The 18,098-nt window shown below is 38.3% G+C and overlaps 1 protein-coding gene across 1 annotated transcript in view; it reads left to right on the forward strand.

Annotated features, from left to right (window-relative positions):
* PIK3C2G (phosphatidylinositol-4-phosphate 3-kinase catalytic subunit type 2 gamma) overlaps positions 1-18,098 on the forward strand; it is a 181,164-nt gene that overhangs the window by 113,513 nt on the left and 49,553 nt on the right. The window contains exons 23-25 of the mRNA XM_063395184.1: positions 509-645; positions 2,658-2,827; positions 14,665-14,821. Of these exons, the coding sequence (XP_063251254.1) occupies positions 509-645; positions 2,658-2,827; positions 14,665-14,821 (464 nt within the window). The remainder of the gene's footprint in view (positions 1-508; positions 646-2,657; positions 2,828-14,664; positions 14,822-18,098) is intronic.

Consider the following 18,098-nt stretch of genomic DNA (forward strand, 5'->3'; position numbering starts at 1 on the left):
GTAAAATTCTTAGAGAAATTATTTTTGTAATGTAGAGTAGAGGGGTGACATGCCAGGGGACCACACATAATAATTTCTGTACCTTTCTAGACAATAAATACATATGAAACAACTTTTTATATATTAGTAAATATCTCATCCTGCTTTTTAATATTTTTATTATGGTTTTGTACATGTTCTACCCACTTTAAATCTCACTAAGCTGCTCACCTTGTTGGTTCTTTGAGGCAGTTATGTCCACAATATTGTTATTGGTGATTTTATTTCTCCTTCACAGAGCTGCCCCTTTCCACTCGGTGCCCTTTATTTCTAACTTCCAAGGAGCAAGAGTAAAACAATTCTAATCTACATTTTCTGCTGCATTCATTATTTTTAAGCTTTTAACCATGTGTTTTGTTGGTTGTTTTTTCTGCATGGAGTGATCAAAAAACAGGTATTATGCATAGATTTGGTTCCTATGTTTTTAAAGTTGAGGATTTTTCATGCAAACTCTTTTCCATCTGATTAGGACTGGTACAGATGGTGCCAGATGCTACCACACTAGCAAAGATCCACAGGGAGTCTGGACTGATAGGACCATTGAAAGAAAACACAATTAACAAATGGTTTCGCCATCATCATCCTCTGGAATCAAGTTACCAAGAGGTAACATCATAATGAAGCTTATTACACATTTCATGCTATGCCATGGGGGGAAAAAAAAGAACTAAATTAAAGTAGAGAGCAAAAACGAGTGGCTCAGACACGAGACAAACAAGTCTCATGCAGAGAAACCAGGGAATCCACTTAATTCCACTCTCTGTCTAAGGAAATATTGCTTTTTGTCAGGTGCATGGTAGTACATTTTCTATAAACATGCGTCATGTTTTGAAATTTAGTAGTAAAGTGAAGAGAAATTGAAACAGAAATTGTTTAGAACTCAGAAAAAATATTTTTAGGTCAGGTCTTTAAATTCTTTCTTTTATATAAACCATCTAAAGTCTTGGCAGATTTCCTGTACTTGGGAACAACCATGCCAATACCTTGAGTTTCAGAAAGCAGTTTTATCAAAACCACCCAGTCATGGTTGAAATACAGATCATGCTTTTCATGTCACGTGTTCTCATGGGATCCCATGTAAGGCATCTGATTTTATAAAATTGAATGTTCTTCATGAGCCCAACAATTGGAAATTTTATTTATAGAAGCAAAGGTTTTCCAAGGAAATCTTTCTATCAATGCCCTGTTGGGTGAGCATCTTCTGAGGCCCCTGAAAAAATCCTCATTTCTTTGTGTCTCTGGGATGGCTTTTATAATCCTTTTTCTATGCAAATAATAAATTAGTGGCCAAAATTTTAAATTTAAAGGACTGCTTTGAATATCTAACGCTCTGAGAATGAAATGCTTTTGTAGCAATTTTTTAGTAGATGTGTATTATAAATATGTTTGGTAAACTTTAGTAATTTTGTAATTATTCCATAGGATTTTTCCCATCTACATTTTGACTAAGAATGCTTGAATTCCTCATATATCATTTGATTCTATTAAACAAGAACAGTCTATATAGAATGAGTGTTTTTTACAAGTTTGTGTGTTTACATTTTTATAGTAGAAGTGTAGACAACATGTCAACTCAGAATGGGGGGTAGTGCCAGTTATTGATTGAAAACTTGATTTCGTGCTGCTGCTGCTGTTTGTAAAAAATACCATTAATGTGGAATATTCTAAAACCAATTCCTACCCAATTTCTTCCAATTTTTTAAGTATATGAAACACAGTCAGATCTGATTACATAGGGTATGCATAAAATTGCTACTGTGCATTCCCTTTGTGCTTGCTGGTGGATGAACCTTCATCGTCTTTTTACTCCCTCATAGTTTTTTACTCATACAGTCCTGGATCTAAGGTGCTCAGAAAACTGGTGCAGAACAAGCTTTAATATCCTCATTTTACAGTTGGGTGAACAAAATCACAGAAAGCTTCAGTGTTTTACCCAAGGTCATCAAAGTGAGTCAGGAGCACAGTTAGACATAAAATTCAGCCAGCTCTTGAGCTGTGGCCCAAGTCTTGCCATTTCAGGTGGCACCTTGTATCTACAGAGGATTCCTGAAAACAAAAATAATCATTTGCCTTGGCTAATGTGAGTTTTGTCCAAAAATATTAAGATCCAGATTAGGATGGTTTGGGTTTCTGTATTACATTGTATATGTTGCAATTTAGATTCATGGGACATGGAGTGAATTCTGGAGAAAAAAAAAAAATCCACGTAGTTACAGAACAGTGCAGTGGATGTAAAACAACCCACATCCAAGGAAATGGTTAAATTTGTGCATTTGCAACTAATTCCCTTAAGGGTGTTTTTGCAATATACCTGCAGAGCACTGAACAGAAAATGCCAGCTTCCTGCCAAGAAGCTTTTTTTATTTTCCTTAAGCACTTTCCACCTTGAAGTTTTCTGTAGACTTCCAGGTATCTTTGGGACACAAGGTGAAAACCTCATGCATAAAATTGTTCTTGTGCTGTAACTCTGAGTGCCATCCCTATCCCATTCCTACCCAGACCTGTCTCATGAATCTCTTTTTAGAATTTAACTCATTAAAATTTTACCAACAATTAAAAAAAAAAAATTACAAATATATTTGGATATTTCATGTGACAGTTTTTGTTTTTCTCACTAGGCCATAAGGAATTTCTTCTATTCCTGTGCTGGCTGGTGTGTTGTCACCTTCATCCTGGGGGTCTGTGATCGACACAGTGACAACATAATGCTGACAAAAGCTGGACACATGTTCCACATAGATTTTGGAAGATTTTTGGGTCATGCACAGATGTTTGGAAGCATAAAAAGGTTGGTATCTATAGTAACACACCATAAACTTTAGAGCAATAGTCTGAAATTTCACAGCCTTATCAACTATTAAAAAAAAAATACAAATGAGATTAATCTTTCTTTTTTCCTTCCCGTATTTTCCAAAACAACATTTTGTTTGTTTGTTTCTTGAAACGTTTTGAGGTTTTTTGTTTTGTTTTAGTTTGGTTTTTAGGTTTTTGATAAGCTGGCCTTTCCCTGCTCTACACTATTTTAGTGAGTTGGACAGACACAACAGCGTGGGAGTATTGATATGAAGGAAGCTGATGAGGATAATAAATACTTTTAAGTCAGGCACTAAAAAGATTCAGTTGCAGTGCTTAACATTATCATCCATCATTCAAGAGATGCACTCCTAATCCTCCTTATTTGCTGTGGAAAGAGTAAAGCAGAACAGAATAATAAAAACATACTCATGCACGCTCTTGTCAAGTGCTGTGTCCTTCTCTACAGCAAAACTCCTAGTGGAACTTAGCAGGAATTTCCTTGAGTAGTAAATTTACACAAATAAAAAAGTTACTTAGTTGAGTGAACAACAGGATGAAGCAAATATATATTTTGGTGACAGAACAACCAAATTTAAATGATGTAATAGCAATAATAAAAATAGATATTAATGTTAGTGTTTTACAGCTCAGTTATACTACACTTTCTGATTAAGTCTGTGAAAACTTTAAATACAGTCACTTCCACAAACAGCAGCCTCTTTTCCCATTTCTCAATGCAGTGTGCTGCTTTTAAACTACAGAATAAAATCACAAATTTAGGGCCTTCATTCATGATTCCTTAGGACAACTGGGTCTTCCATCAAGAGCAGGTTCCAAACACCAAGGGATAATCATTGCTTTCCCCAAGCCCAGTTGCAACTGAGCAGATGCATAATTAACATATTAATGATACAGCATTAGTGGCTATTGTTCTTATGAGTTGTATGCACCACCTTTAAATGTAACATATTACTTGTAACACAAGGATATCACATTTTTATATGTCACAAACTTCTCTCAAAATTTGAAGGTCTCAGGGTTAGTTGTATCTACTCATTCCCACAAGGCAAGTCCTGACAGAGGTTTGGCCTCTGGTTTCTTGAACAGGACTTATATTGTACTTTTATTTGAGTTCTTATATTTTATTTGAGTTTTTTTGCACTCCTAGAATATCATACTCTAAAATAATATTGAAGACACAGCAGCACAATGCTGCCAAACTAAGAATTAGTAGTGCTAATGGGGGTGTTGTGTAGTAAATATTCTACATACAGTTCTGGGGTTCTGTAGAAGATTTAAAGATTTCAAAGTATCTGATGCAAATCCCTGTACTTGGGATTACACACATCCCACAAACCTTTTTTGTGTGTGAGTGTAAAATGAAATCTCTGCAGATCAACGAAGGGTTACAGACAAGGAGTCCCAAAGTGTATAAAACAGTTATTTCTAACAGAACTTTGCAAGCTGATTGCCACAGTTGTCCATTTCCTGTTCTCAGGGAGAGCTTTTTGCCACTACAAAAAATCTAATTCCTCATAAAATTTCCTGAGGATAGGTGGAAGTGAAGTGCAAGGATGCTTTGGCAGCTCAGGGACTCACACATGGGCTGCAGCTCTTCCTCTCCCATCCCAGGGAGTCTTCAGAGAACCTGTTGGAGCTGACATGATTCATCCAGCCATGCTCATTTTCACATTCCTGGTTGTGAAGACCACAAAAAAGGGATCAGTGAGCTTTTATAATTCCTGCCCTCATCTTTAAGTGATACCCAATACATCTGCTCAGTTTCGATTCCAAGTCAAAAATCCGTTCTTCCTGATGTGAGAGAGAAGAGGAGTCAGGAAGTTTCTTTCTACATGTGCCTTCACAGTGCAGTGAAGACTTTAAATAGCACTAATAACTCAACTTTCCTTTTATCTACAGCTCATATTTCAGAAGTGTTGGTTGTGATCTATCTAGCCAATAGCATTATAACAGAGAGGTTGGCAGAAGAATTATTCCCAAAGTCCCATAGGGAACTTTCCTACTGAACCATGAGATTTCATTATCTTCTCTTTCTACTTTTTTTTAATCACACCAAATGACACCTTTTACTAACAGTAGTAAAATGCTCCTTTCATTCTCTAACCCAGCCTCCACTTTTGACCCTACATTCCCCCAAAACAGGCAAGTCTGCAGGTACACTTCAAACTGTACAAAGAAATTTTTCTTGTTTGATTTCTTCATGTAACAGTCTTATTCTTCATGTGTTGAGTGTCCTGTGGTAATCATCTCAGACTCTCTCACATGTAATTAGGTGTAATATTATCCAGTTAATTATCCAGGGCCAGGTCAGCCATCAAGTGGTTTGGATGAAGAAGGAGCCTGGCTCATGGTTTTACCTGCCATGCTTTGCTTGCCTTTGTTGTCCTCCTTTCCCTTCTCACCAGCTCCTTTTGAACACTCCTTCCTTGAACTGAGCAGCAAGAGATTTATTAAAACCCTGTTCTAACTGAACTAATCCAAAATTCAGCAGTCGATTGCATCCTCCCCTCTACCAGTCACTTCCAGCACTGTCATCTACAATTCTTCACTCATTTATGTGAAGTGTGAGATTGGTGGCAGCACACAAAGTGGTGCAGCTCAGGCACCCTGTAAATCCACTTTTTGATAACATCAGTGTCCATTCTTTTCTTTAAATATCCAGCCATCCTGATTACCTCCAGCACTCACTGGCCTTTTCATTTCCCTTGTCTCTTTGCCAAACTAATCCTGGCTCTTGGCATGGTTTTCCCAGAATTTAAATCTGCTAAGCTGGTTTTCTTCTACAAAGTTAATTACTAGAGACAGCCTAACTATTCCATTGGGAAATTCCAGTTATTGGGGAAGTTTCAAAAATATGGGAAAATTATGTTTCCCACACTTTCTTCCTGGGTTGGTGTTTTATTATACTGAGAAGTATTTCAGAACATCTGAGTATATACAAATCTAGAAGTGCCTCTTTTTATTTTGAAAGTAACACATTTCATTTTTAGTGTTAACAACCTAAAATGCGTGTTACTGTCTCACTAGACATGTTGACTTTAAAAAAAAATAAATCTTTTCAGGTATTTCTTTCTAAAACAGAAATGTTGGCATATGGAAAAATAAGTTGTATCTGCATTTGTTCTCTTTTTTCCTAAAAAAAAAAAAAGAAAAATGGGGAAGAAGGAGGAATTTGAGAATAATACATTTTACATTTTCTTTTTACCCTTTTAAAACTTTATTTAGAGTACTCATATAAAGCCTAAATCTTGAAAGTAAAAACTTAAAAATATAATCATTTTTTATTTCCTAAATTTGTTCATGATATCTTGGACCAACCTGTATTAGAAGCTGAAAGATTTCAGTAGGACTTTTCAGTATGTCTCATTATTAATTCATTCTCTGCTGTTTATATTTATTTTTCTGACATGATGGGTCAAGGTTTATTAGTTTAAATGAAGTGGTACCTCCTAATTCTTTGCCACTGTTCACTTTCAGCACTTTCTGTTTTCAGCCACCCTCCAAAAATCTCTGACTGCAACCCTGGAAAGATTTAATTTTGTGACTTTAAGCATTTTAGTAGCCCAAATGGTCTTAATAAGATCATCCAGATGTTTAAAGACTACAATCCACATGAAGAATGAAAGGGGAAATATGCACAAAAACCTGTAGGTGAAACAGCATTATCACCAAGGTGACAAGGCCTAAAGGGGCTTGAATTTATCAGGGAAGAAATCCATCACTTTTGAAAGTCAAGTGCCTCCAGTTGTCCCAAATTGAACAGCAGAAGCACGAGCTGAGTCTGAGAACACATGAACAATTGTCTGCCCTGAGGGCCAGGGGTTTATTCTTGCTGGCCTGGTGTTTTCTCTAATTATTGAGCCTGGGTTGTAATTTGCCCTTTTCCATCGTTTTTTTTGGTTTGTTTGGTGTTGGTGGGTTTGTTTGTTTGTGTGGATGTTGTTTATGTTTGAGTTTGTTTTGGTGGTTTGGTTTGGTTTTTGGTTTTTGTGTTTTGTTTTGGTTTTTTGTTTTGGTTTTGGTTTTTTTTTGTGGTTTTTTTTTGGGGTTTTGGGGGGTTATTTGTTTGTTTGTTCGTTTTTGTTTTTTAATTTTTTCAGTAATAGCCTCTTGTGGAGGAAATTCAACTGAAATGCTTTGAAATCAGAGTAAATTATGTCCACTTCATACCTTCAATTTTTTTGGTTATCCTTTCCCAAGTCTACTCAGACAATTAAGGGAGACATTGGATTTTCCATCCAGTGTCTGTGTGGGTTTGGCTGTACCAGTTCTGCCCATGAAGAGCCTTGTTCTGCTCGTTGAATTGAGTTTCCTGGAAACCAGCTCTTGTCTGCTGAGGCTCTCAGAATCCTTCTTGACCTTTCCTTCCCTCCAAGGGTGGCATAAACCTATCTTCACTGCTTTCCTATCTTCACTCTCTTGAAGAAGTGATCAGGTATTCCTGTTAACAATGGACTAAGAGAAGTTGCTTGATGCTTCCAGAGCCACCAGCAGAGTTCCCTCTGCTTTGGGAGGTTGGCTGCATGTGAGGAATTTAAGTGACTTCCTATCAAATTCCCCTCCTCTCCCCTCTCCCCTCCTTCTCATTCTGTCTGCCACACTGTGACTTTTTTCTAGGATATGGCTCTAGAGACAGGAGGTTTAACAATAAAACAGAAAGAAAAGGGAGAAAAGACATCATGGTGGCTGTCCATTTTGATTATGGTTTTATTTGTTATCCTTTTCAAAGTGTAACTGTTTATAGAGATGTGTGTTTTCTCCTCCCTGCTCCCAGCAGAAGCATTGTATTGAATCACCCCTTTCTCTGAAAGCTTTCTGTACATACTTTTTTATGTTCCAGGGAGCTATTCTCACACACACTCAAATGTACATTTATATTCAGGGGAAGCTGTTCTCACACACAGTCAAGTATACATCAAGCACTTTCAAATTAATCTCTGTTTCTTGGTCTTCTTTTATTTCCTTTTTTTTTCCTTTTGCTTGTTCTGCACACCACGCTTTGTCCTTCATCCTTAACTGGAAAGCATACTGATGTATTTAATTCATGTAGGATTTCATCCCCTGCCCGGAGGAATTTCTTTGCAATTCAATTTCTTCATCACTGGTTTATTTCTCTCTTTTGCCTGGTGATATACAAATGCCCTGCAACCATCTATTACTTGTTTTCTAAATATCCATCTCATACTGAAAAGGCCTGTTAGCTGAATATTCCATGGGTAAGGCCTATAACCCTACTTGTTCTGTTTCTTTTAGGGCACATTTTGGGTCTGTTTTAGAATCCCTTTCACTGCTGAGGGCCAGTCAGGACACAAAAAGCAATTTTCCAACAATCTCTGTCAGCAAGGGGAATTGCTCCAGTCTCCCTGTGAATTAACTCCCAAGTGGTTTATCAATAGGGTTAGTAATAAACTCTAACAAACACAGAAAATTTGATAGTCTTAGAAAATGGTGTAAGGCATCAGGAATGCTGCACTGAGCACTGTCAAATGTGAGCATTGAAGGTGAAGTGTGGAGAGGACTGAACTCCACCTCGATGTTGTTTTGCTCTCTGGTTGCTGGTGGTTGGGTGCAGGCTGCTTTATCTGTGTCTGCCAGAAGTGAGGAGCCCAGCTCAGCTCAAAGGGGTCTTAGCTGGACACGGGGGTGCTTCCTAACCAATGTTTGCAGCAATGTCTGACACTATTTAAGATGTGTTCCTAAAGCAGAGCAGGTCTTCTTTCAGGGAGGATCATTTCAGGAATCTTCCAAAGTGCACCATCAGCAAACTGCACAGAGTGGTTGAAATTCTGTGACGTAATTAATAAATTCTGTGCTCAGAACTGGAGATTGCAGCAGAGGCTGGGCCCTGCAGCCAGACTGAAACCCAGCCAGAGGTGTCTCCAGCTACTCTCTGTGTTCCTGTTATGAATCCTGCCCATTTCCATGCTCCATGGGAGGGTTCCAGATGGGTCCCTGTGGCAGCATACTGCAAAAATTTGGTCTGTCCTAGGAACTGTGACAGTGTCTAAGCTCAGCTGTCACAGCCCTGTCACCTGCACTGTCAGCACAGCAACGCCACGGGGCCAGGTCGGATCAAATCCCTGTGATTTACCCCCTCAGGAGCTTCCACTGCTCCCCACCTAAATTCAGACCAGTTTACCCAAGGCTGTGTCCAGCTAAATCTTAAAACCTCCCAGGATAATCTCTCAAGGAAACCTGTTTCAATATTTACTTTTCCTCATACTGAGGATTTTTTGCTTTGTTTGGTTGGGTTTTTTTTTCTTATGGCAAGTCAGAACTTAAGCTGGTTCCGTTCTCTCTCTAATTCTTGTCTGGATCCATCTGTTTTAGAGCCTCCTGTACAAGTAAATCCTCTTTGGTCTCCTGAAAACATTTCATCTCCTGGGTAAACCAGCCCACATTCCTCAGCCTCTCCTCACAGGAGGAGAGTGCCACCATGATGCTGGTGACTTACTCCAGTTTAGTGGCATCTTTCAAAATTTGGCAGGGTATGAATTAATAAACACTGAGTGGAACATCTTTATATGTGGCATTTTTCACTGTTTTCATCAGTAACCAGTATGATGGGATAGAGAATGTATTTGTTCATTTTTTGGTAGAGGCCCCAAATTTGTGCAAGGTCTTGGTTGTGGTGAAAATTTCTATTAGCAGCTTTTTAGAAAGGGATCTGAGAGCCCTTTTTGCTATTTTACCACAGCAAATTTTGAGTTAATGTACGATATTTGATAGAAAAGCTTGAAATTTGAAGTAGTCCTTTTGTTCCTCTTTTCACAGGGAAAACATCCCCTGGAATATTTTTAACATTTTACTTTTAGAAAGATGGAGATAAGGAGCCCAGGGAAATTACAAGGAGTCTAGAAAAAACCAATTAAAATCGTTGGACATCTGAAATACAAGACTTGTGAGAAAAGGTGGGAGCAGTTGTCTATAGAAGATTGAGGAAAGACATAGTAATTGTCTGCAAGTACTTTAGAGGCTGCTGTAGGGAAGATGGAATCTCCATGTTCCCTCAGGAAAGAACAAGAATTAATAGGATGAAAGCACAGCAAGAGTTAGATTAGGCATTAGGGGAAAAAAATGCTGTGAGAGGACATCTTAAACCAGAAATTTGATAGGGAGGTTGGAGAACTCTATCATAAAAATCTTTGAGAATAGGCTGAATAAGAAATCCAGAAGCATGTTTATGATCTTGTCCTGATAAGAAGAAAAATGGAGGATCTCTTGTGGCCCAGGCATATTTCTTTATGTTTGCTGGTGATGAATTGTGTTGTGTGGTTGTTCCCTGTTTCATTATTTAATATATAAAAGGAGTGCCATTGATTATGGTTTTTTACTGTGTCTACAAGTGTCTGTGATTACTGTGATTAAATATTTTCACTGGGCTTTAGAGAAATAAGCACTCATGTTCATTTATTTTGTGTTCTTCAATAAGCTTTTGGCTCTTGCTGCAAAGGATGTCAGCAGTCAAGCACTCCCTAAAAGCTTTTCCTATTGGAAAAGCTTTTTATTGGATACATCTAAATTCCACATAGTCATGCTGGATATTATCAGTCACTCTTGACTCAGCCAAAATTATTTTAAAGCAGTCAGGGAATATATGTGGGGGTTGCTGCTGAGCAGCTGATTTTTAAATTTAAAAGAGTTCTGTGTGGTTTGTCACACACTGTCCATATGAAAATTTGGACTACAACAGATTTGCTCTCATTGCAGGAATGTGTGTGACTTGGACTTTTTCATAAGTGCACTGTTGGGAAGCTTAGATTGGATCAGAGCAAAGGTCATTTGTTGTTGGTTATCTCATATGTTTTCCCTACTTAATACAAAAAGAAGTCAGAGTATGTTAAATGTTAAAAGTTCTGTACCGTGAGATTCAGAGTAGAAAAAACCAAAACTATTGTTGACCTTACAAGCTTTGTTAATCAGTTTACATCTAGTGGTTCATAACAAATCCTGATGCTCTTACTGGTTTTCTTGGAATGCAGCATAATTCTATCCCACAGTGGAGTCCCAGTGGATGTTCCCATCACCCCAGACCGAGTTTATTTTTATGTGATGATCTCTTCATTTCCTTGAGGTTTCTTTTCCTTTCTTCCCCTCTCATGATTTATCATCCAAACATCCATAATCTCCAGAGGAACTGCAAAACACATTCCCATGAAAATCTTAAATCTCTAAAAGAAAAAAAGAAAAAAAGAGAAAAATAATAAAACCCCCATAAAGCAGCCTTGTTTCTCACTGAATGGCTTGAGTAAACTCTTTTGTCACAGCCATAGTAAAGTATTAGTCTTTAAAGTCCAAGACTGCAATCAGACTCTGTCATAAACAGGAGTATTGCCTTTTTGACTGATTTCTACTATAAAACCAAAGAGTTCATTAATCTCATCTAGGGCTTTAGTGGGGGAAAATGAAAAAGGAAAGAAAAGAGTAGGCAAGACGTGATAGGGTAGCTTTAATGGTTTGGGGGGTTTATTGGCTGTACATCTTTGGTCAGTCTCAAGTCATACTAGTCCTCTCAGTCAGGCTTTTCTTTTCTAAAAACTAAAGGTACCAAACATTTTAATTACACAATAGAGGTCATTCAACAATGCTTCAATTCCATATTTCTTTAGCACATCATAAACAAGAAAAAAGAAGTCTTTTGGTCTACAGAGATATGGTAAAAGGCTTTTATTTGAAAGTATTTCATCATACCAGGTTATTTTTAAACTGATGCCAGGCATTTCTTCAGTTTGATGGAGGCAGCAAGTTGTATCAATACAAGTTTTAGGCCATGGGGCTCTTGTTGCACAGTCTTTGCTCATCAAACAGTTCAAAATTATTATAGGCCTTAGCTGTGATATTGAGGGTGTTTTGGGGCAAGAAGTATTTAATGTTTGTAACTTTTAGATAAGCTCATGTGAGCAAGCCATGGGATAGAGAGAGGTCCAAGTGAAGGCTGTTGTTACCAGGCCTTTGGAGTCACTGCTCATCTTCTGAATAAATGCCAGAATGGAATGTGATCTTGGCAATCTGCCCCAGAAAAGGCTGTCCATTAAAGATGTCCTGATTTAAATACAGAAATTCAGCAGCAGGGTGAGGTTCATTTGCACAGGCTGTGTGTGGTACATGCAGCAGGGCACACATTGTTTTTCTCCTTGTGGAGGCTAAAATATCCTCTATTTGCTGATTTAAATTTTCCCATTATTATGGACAATGACTGGACTTGGCTGTTTGTAATTTTGCTGGGGAATTTTCCCTTCTTGTTTTTTATTATTATCCAAAGGAGTTTGTGAAAACATTAAGGAACATTTTGCATCTATGCACAAACATTCATCCTGTCAATTGGTGTTTCAGAATCCTTTATGTTCTGTTCAGGGAGTCTCTTCCCACTGAAACTTTATTTTATAGTGCTATTGTGAGAAATGGCTGAGTTCTTCCTTCTAGTGGGTCTTGTTTACCATATTCTAAGTTGGCTTTATGTGAGGGATTTTTTTTTTAATTTAATTGCAAAGTGTTCCCTTTGTGAACAGCTTATTTAATGGAGCTTCAGCATCCAGGGGTTGCAGGGTTTGCCTTGGGGGAGAGGCTCTGATAGCGAAAGACCTTAAACAGAACTGGAGAATTCAAATCCCTACATCATATTTTGCATGTTGACAAGGGAGGACTGGCCTAACACCCTAGAACATACTCACAAAAGATACTGAGAAATCTAAGAACCTTGTAAAACTGCTTTCAGTCATCCCACTAGTAAAACTAACCTATAAATAATGTAAACATTAAAATATCAGTTGTGTGCTCACACAGATCCTTTAGCAGCAACAATAAGAGAATTGACTAATGTTGCAGTCATTACTTGATGGGGAGGTTGGCCCACAGCCCAACCCAGCAATGTTAAACACCACATTTCTTCCAGTAAAGTAATTTCTGATTGCAGTATCTATTTTCAGCTCAAGTAGCTCAGTGTGGGAGACTTGGACTAGCTCAGAAAGGGCTGTGCTTTCATGGTGTAATTGTGTCTCTTGATGCAGTTGGACATCAGAAATCAAACATGAATTTTGAACAAAATGCATCATATTTATAGCAGCAGGTTTTGACTTGCAATATTTTAGCCCAAGAACAAATCTGGGGTTTAGACATTCTTGAGATGCTAAAGTGCTTTCAAATCAGGATTTAGATTGGCCTTCTGTCCACAGATACATCAAGATGTTAACACTGGCAATTTTCTCTATCTCTCTCTTTCCCGTGGGCTTTAACAAATTGAATTTCATTATTTTGTTTGTATCAATTTATATAACACAATGCTTTTTTTAAACACCACTGCTGAAAAATAAGATAAAAGATGAATGAATGAATGAGTGAAAGAAAGTTCTGGGCAAACCTGAACTCTCAGAAATCAGTAACAGACACAGGTTTGTTGTTCTTTGAGATCTACAGCACAAAACTACACAATAACTGTGTAACAGTCACACTTTAATATAACCTTTAATATAACCCTCCAAATGTGCACTCACATCTTACATCACACAGAAAAATGTGGAGGGAAATAATTTTTATTGTGGACCTTCATCTTGCCTAGCACTACTTTGCTGAGTTGAAGAATATATATTTTGTTAAAAACCACCCTGGTGGCCTGCACTGCTCGGAGGTGAAAGATAACCATGGGAGATGTGGATTCAGAGTTAGCTGCCATGCAAGATTCTCCAAACATAAAAGTGGGAAGGCCACCTGAGCATTTGCTGTGACTTAAGCTTCCATCTGCAGCCTGTAATCTCATGACAACTCCTTTTTCTTTCTGCAGTAATGAGAGGCAGGCACTTTTATGGGAAGGTGGAAAGGGAAGCTCATCTGTCTCACAAATGCATCAGGAAGCAATGGGTTGACTCAGCCCATGTTTGAGGTTTTAGCAAGAAACACACATCCTGAAATTCATTTCTTCATTTGAACTTACCAAAGGCACTGGGTTTATTTAAATTTATTTTGAATTAAGGGTTAACACACTGCATATTGCCTTGGAATAGAGCCCTCTAATCTGTTTACATGGCTCTGTGTACACAGTTGTGATGAGTAAATCACTGCAGTAGGTTTTTCTGTGTGAGGATGCAGTTTATCAGCCTTTTCTGGAACTATTGATTGATAGGATTGTTAGGAGAAGCCTGGCTAATCTGTTTTTTTCTGCAATAGTATGCCATAGCCAAAAACCATGCTGGTGATAAGGAAAAAAAGCCAAGCCATGTTGTCAGATCCTGTACCTTATTTACCCATGGGTGAACACAGAGCAAGTGCAGAGAAAACAAGACAATGAGTTTATATTCTGTTTTAACTTGAGTCAGAATCATCTCTTCAGGGTGGTGTATATTTAATGACAGCATCATACCTTGGGGTTTTCTTGTTGTTGTTGGATTGTGGAGGTGTAGGATTTTTTCTTGAATTCCCTTCTTGCCTAGTAGGGAGTCGATATTTATAACCCACCCTCTTTGAGAACAACTTTTAAATATTTCAATACCAAGAGAGAACTTGTTTCCAGATTCACTTTCAGGCTGGAGTCAAGAAATTAAATCATTGAGGGTTTTAAAAGAAAAAGCAAAGAAGAGGCAGAAGAAAACACTTGTTCTGTTGTTGGATTTCTCACTCAGAAACTCTCCCTGTCAAACCTGTCCCTGTCCCAATTAGTGACACCAGACAGAGCAACAGAGATTTCCACACTGAGGAAGGGAGAGATGAAATAATGAGGAAGGTAATGCTGGAAAACACAAATGTGAATAATGAGTTACAAATATTTGCTGTCTTGCACTTGGGTGAAATTTCTCAGGTAATTGTTCTCTTTTCCAGGGACCGAGCTCCCTTCATCTTCACATCAGAGATGGAGTATTTCATAACAGAGGGGGGAAAAAACCCACAACGTTTCCAGGAGTTTGTGGAGCTTTGTTGTCGAGCTTATAACACAGTCAGGAAACACAGCCAGCTACTCCTGAACCTGCTGGAGATGGTAAGGAGCTCGAGGATGAAACCAAAAATCAATTTCCTCTGGGGTTCCCTTCCCTTTTGCCACCTCTCTGCTCCCTCCAGTAGCACTGTGATTTGAAGAGGCATCAGATGCACAGCTGTTAGTTAATAGTAATAATAAAACAATAATACAATAAATTATTTTAACCATAAAAATAATAATGCTAGTGCTGCACTTCCTGTGCAGAGAAGCTGCCCAATTTTCAGTACCAATTTCTGAGAAAAGGAAAGCTAAGCTGCTTGGTGTTTTTCCATTTTATAATACACTATTTTTTAGAAAATAGCAGAAAACTGCAAAAGAAGCTGTGTAAAAGTTCTGCATTCTGGAATTTCACTCAGCCCTTTTTCTAGGCCTTCATTTACCATTCCTGTTCATGTCTGCAAGACAGAGTAAGCTAAATATTTCACAGGGTGGGTGATCTGACAGTACTTAGCAGCACTGCACTACAATGATGCCTTTAGAATCACTGCACATTTCCACAGTCCCTTCTTAAGATGGCAAACACAGGAAAGAAAGAGCAGTGTCCATACTGAGACAGGTTTTAAAATTCTTTTGTACAGACCTTTAAGGCCTCCACAAGTTGGTTTTTTTTTTATTCTTAAGTGTTCCTACTGACTCATGTGCTGTGGCAAATTCCATATCTGATTTATGCTTCTATTTACTCGTGTGGGAAAGGTTGATGATTTTCCCCTTCATGGGTACAATGAGAATATTACATTAACTAATACTGATATTACATTAACTAATACTAATATTGCATTAACTAATACTGATATTACATTAACCAATACTTGCTAAGATGCTTGGCTGAGATATCAACCCAAAATTTGTGTGCAGGGCCCCATGACTTAAGGGAGTGGTCTGTGCCTGAAAAGGTCTACATGGCCTCATAAACAGAGCTGCTGAGATTGGGGTACAGCCAAAATTTGCTCTGTAAACTCTGCTTTATCACCTCCAGCTTGTGCAATAGGGGTGGGTGAGAGAAGTTGAAGGAATCTCTTCCCTTTTCTCTTCCATCTGTCCATGGATTCTCATGCAGTGATCCAGTGAGAGATTCCCTAACTTGGAGCAGGAAGGATTGCTCCACATCTCTTGAACTTGCTGCTTGGTGGCCACAAAGGTGCAACAAAGCTGCATTTCTATCCAAAAGCACAATTTTCCTCTGGAAGCAGTGCAGGGGGGGTTGTAGGAGATCCTGTCCAAGCCAAGGAGCCCCTGGAAAGCTCAGGCTCAGATTGTTCTCATCCACAGCAGTAATCCCTGCATTTCTGCACAGCTTGCCTAAATAGAGCCACATCTCCTGCCCATCTCCTTGTCCCTCTTTCTGCAAGAGGTAATGGTGTCAGATGACTGTGGGATAATAGAGAGGGTGTTAGGAAAATGCTCCTAGCAGGAGATCTGGAATGACCATCCCTGCCTGGCCAAAGCTCGGGTTTGTCCGTATTCAGCTTTTGTTTCTGCTGATCTTGTGGCAGAGGTGATAAACCTGAGTTAAAGGCAGCATCCAGATTTATCTCAATATTTGTCAGTGGGCTGCAGCTCAGTCAGTTGTGTTGCAGTTCATAATTGAAAAATAACTGGCAGCACACTCACACCCCATCAACAAGATCTTCATAGTAAAAGGAATTCAACAAACAACACCAGTTTGGGAGCAGCTTGATTTTGCCAATAATATTTGGAAAGGTGGGTCTGTTTCTGCACTTGAAGTGGAGTTTTGGTCAGAAACTGGATGTATCAAAGTGGTTCAGTTCCATGGGTCATTTCTGGAAAAAATAAATAGACTGTGAAGTTCCACTTTGAATTTGTTTCCACACAGAATTTCAGATGTTATCAAGGAGGGATAAGATTAACTAATCACTGCTTATTTGTATCGGTGAAAGTCTAAGATTTCTCTCATTGTTTGGAAACCTGGATCATTAATGTTTAATTCTACTCCCACATTCTGTTTTCTCAGATGATATTTGTAAAACATAATTAAAAAAAATTAAAATAAGACTGTTTCTAAAAAAACAGTGTACTTCACAGAATATTACACTGAATAATCACAGAATAGTAAACTGTACCCTGGGTGATCAGTGACAATTAGTGGTTTCTAGCAAACATGATTATGAACAAACTGAGGGATTTTTTGGCCCACTTTGGGAATTAATGTCATTTCTTGTGGTGAGCAGCCTGTTTCTAAATCTGTACTGATGTTTGCTACTGGGAGTAAGAAATAATCCATGAAGTTTCCATCACTTTCAGAAGCAGAAACATTAGTGTGAGACCCAAGAGTCTGCTGGCAGAGTTCAGCTGTGTAAATGCCTGTAGTTCATCAGCTTTGCTCTCATTAAACATTTGATGTGAACTGTTATAAACAGGCTGATGGCAGGACACAAACACCTTCTGACTGCTTTAAAGAAATGCAAACTCCATTACTGTAACAAAGATTTTTTTTATATAGAAAGTTATTAAAAGGGACTTTATCACTCTTTTTTCTGGTGAAGGACAAGGAGCTTAATTTGCTTGTGCAACAATCTTTTTTTTTTTTTTTTTTAACCAAAGGGGGCAGGACTTGTTATCATCTTTTATAAATGGGTTGAAGGTATATTGATAAACAGCACTGCATGTCCTTCAGTGCTGAATATTGTTATTGTCCCTTCTTTTAACCCATTTTAATTAACCCCACTCAGCTTTCTGCCTCTCTGTTCCTTGCTAGTCAAAACTCTGTGAAGACAGCAATTTAACTATCCAGTGGTGGCCTGGAATGGGGCTGAGGAAGATCTTCCTCACAATGCCAAAAAGAAAATGTACAAATGTTGAGAATGTTTGAAGGAATAACCTTAAAATAAAACCAGTGCTTCCTTTCTTCTTTGCTGTTACTTGAAAAACTCAGTGGGTCTTTCTGTCTGAGCTAGGCATAAATATCAATGAAGAATACACAGCAGTGACTGCAAATTCAGATACATTTCCATCTGAGCAATCTGAAGGAGTGAATTTTTTTCTGCATTACACACAAAAAAAAAATCACTCCCAACTTGCTGTGATTGCTGAGAAAAATCTGTAGGTTTTGAAGTGAGTAAATTTGAGTGTTGTCATTGACATTTGAAAATGCCTGGAGAGAGCTGTACGGGCAGCTGGACACACTGAGCTGTCTAATCTCCTCAGGTTTTTACTTTGCAAGGGGAATGTTGGCATTATTTGGGGTTTGAATCCGATCTGGCTGACTGACTAGAACAGTTCTGTCCCTCATTGAGGGAGGATGATGCTCACTCCTGGG

This window comes from Prinia subflava, chromosome 4 (genome assembly GCF_021018805.1).
Source record: "Prinia subflava isolate CZ2003 ecotype Zambia chromosome 4, Cam_Psub_1.2, whole genome shotgun sequence".
NCBI lineage: Eukaryota > Metazoa > Chordata > Aves > Passeriformes > Cisticolidae > Prinia > Prinia subflava.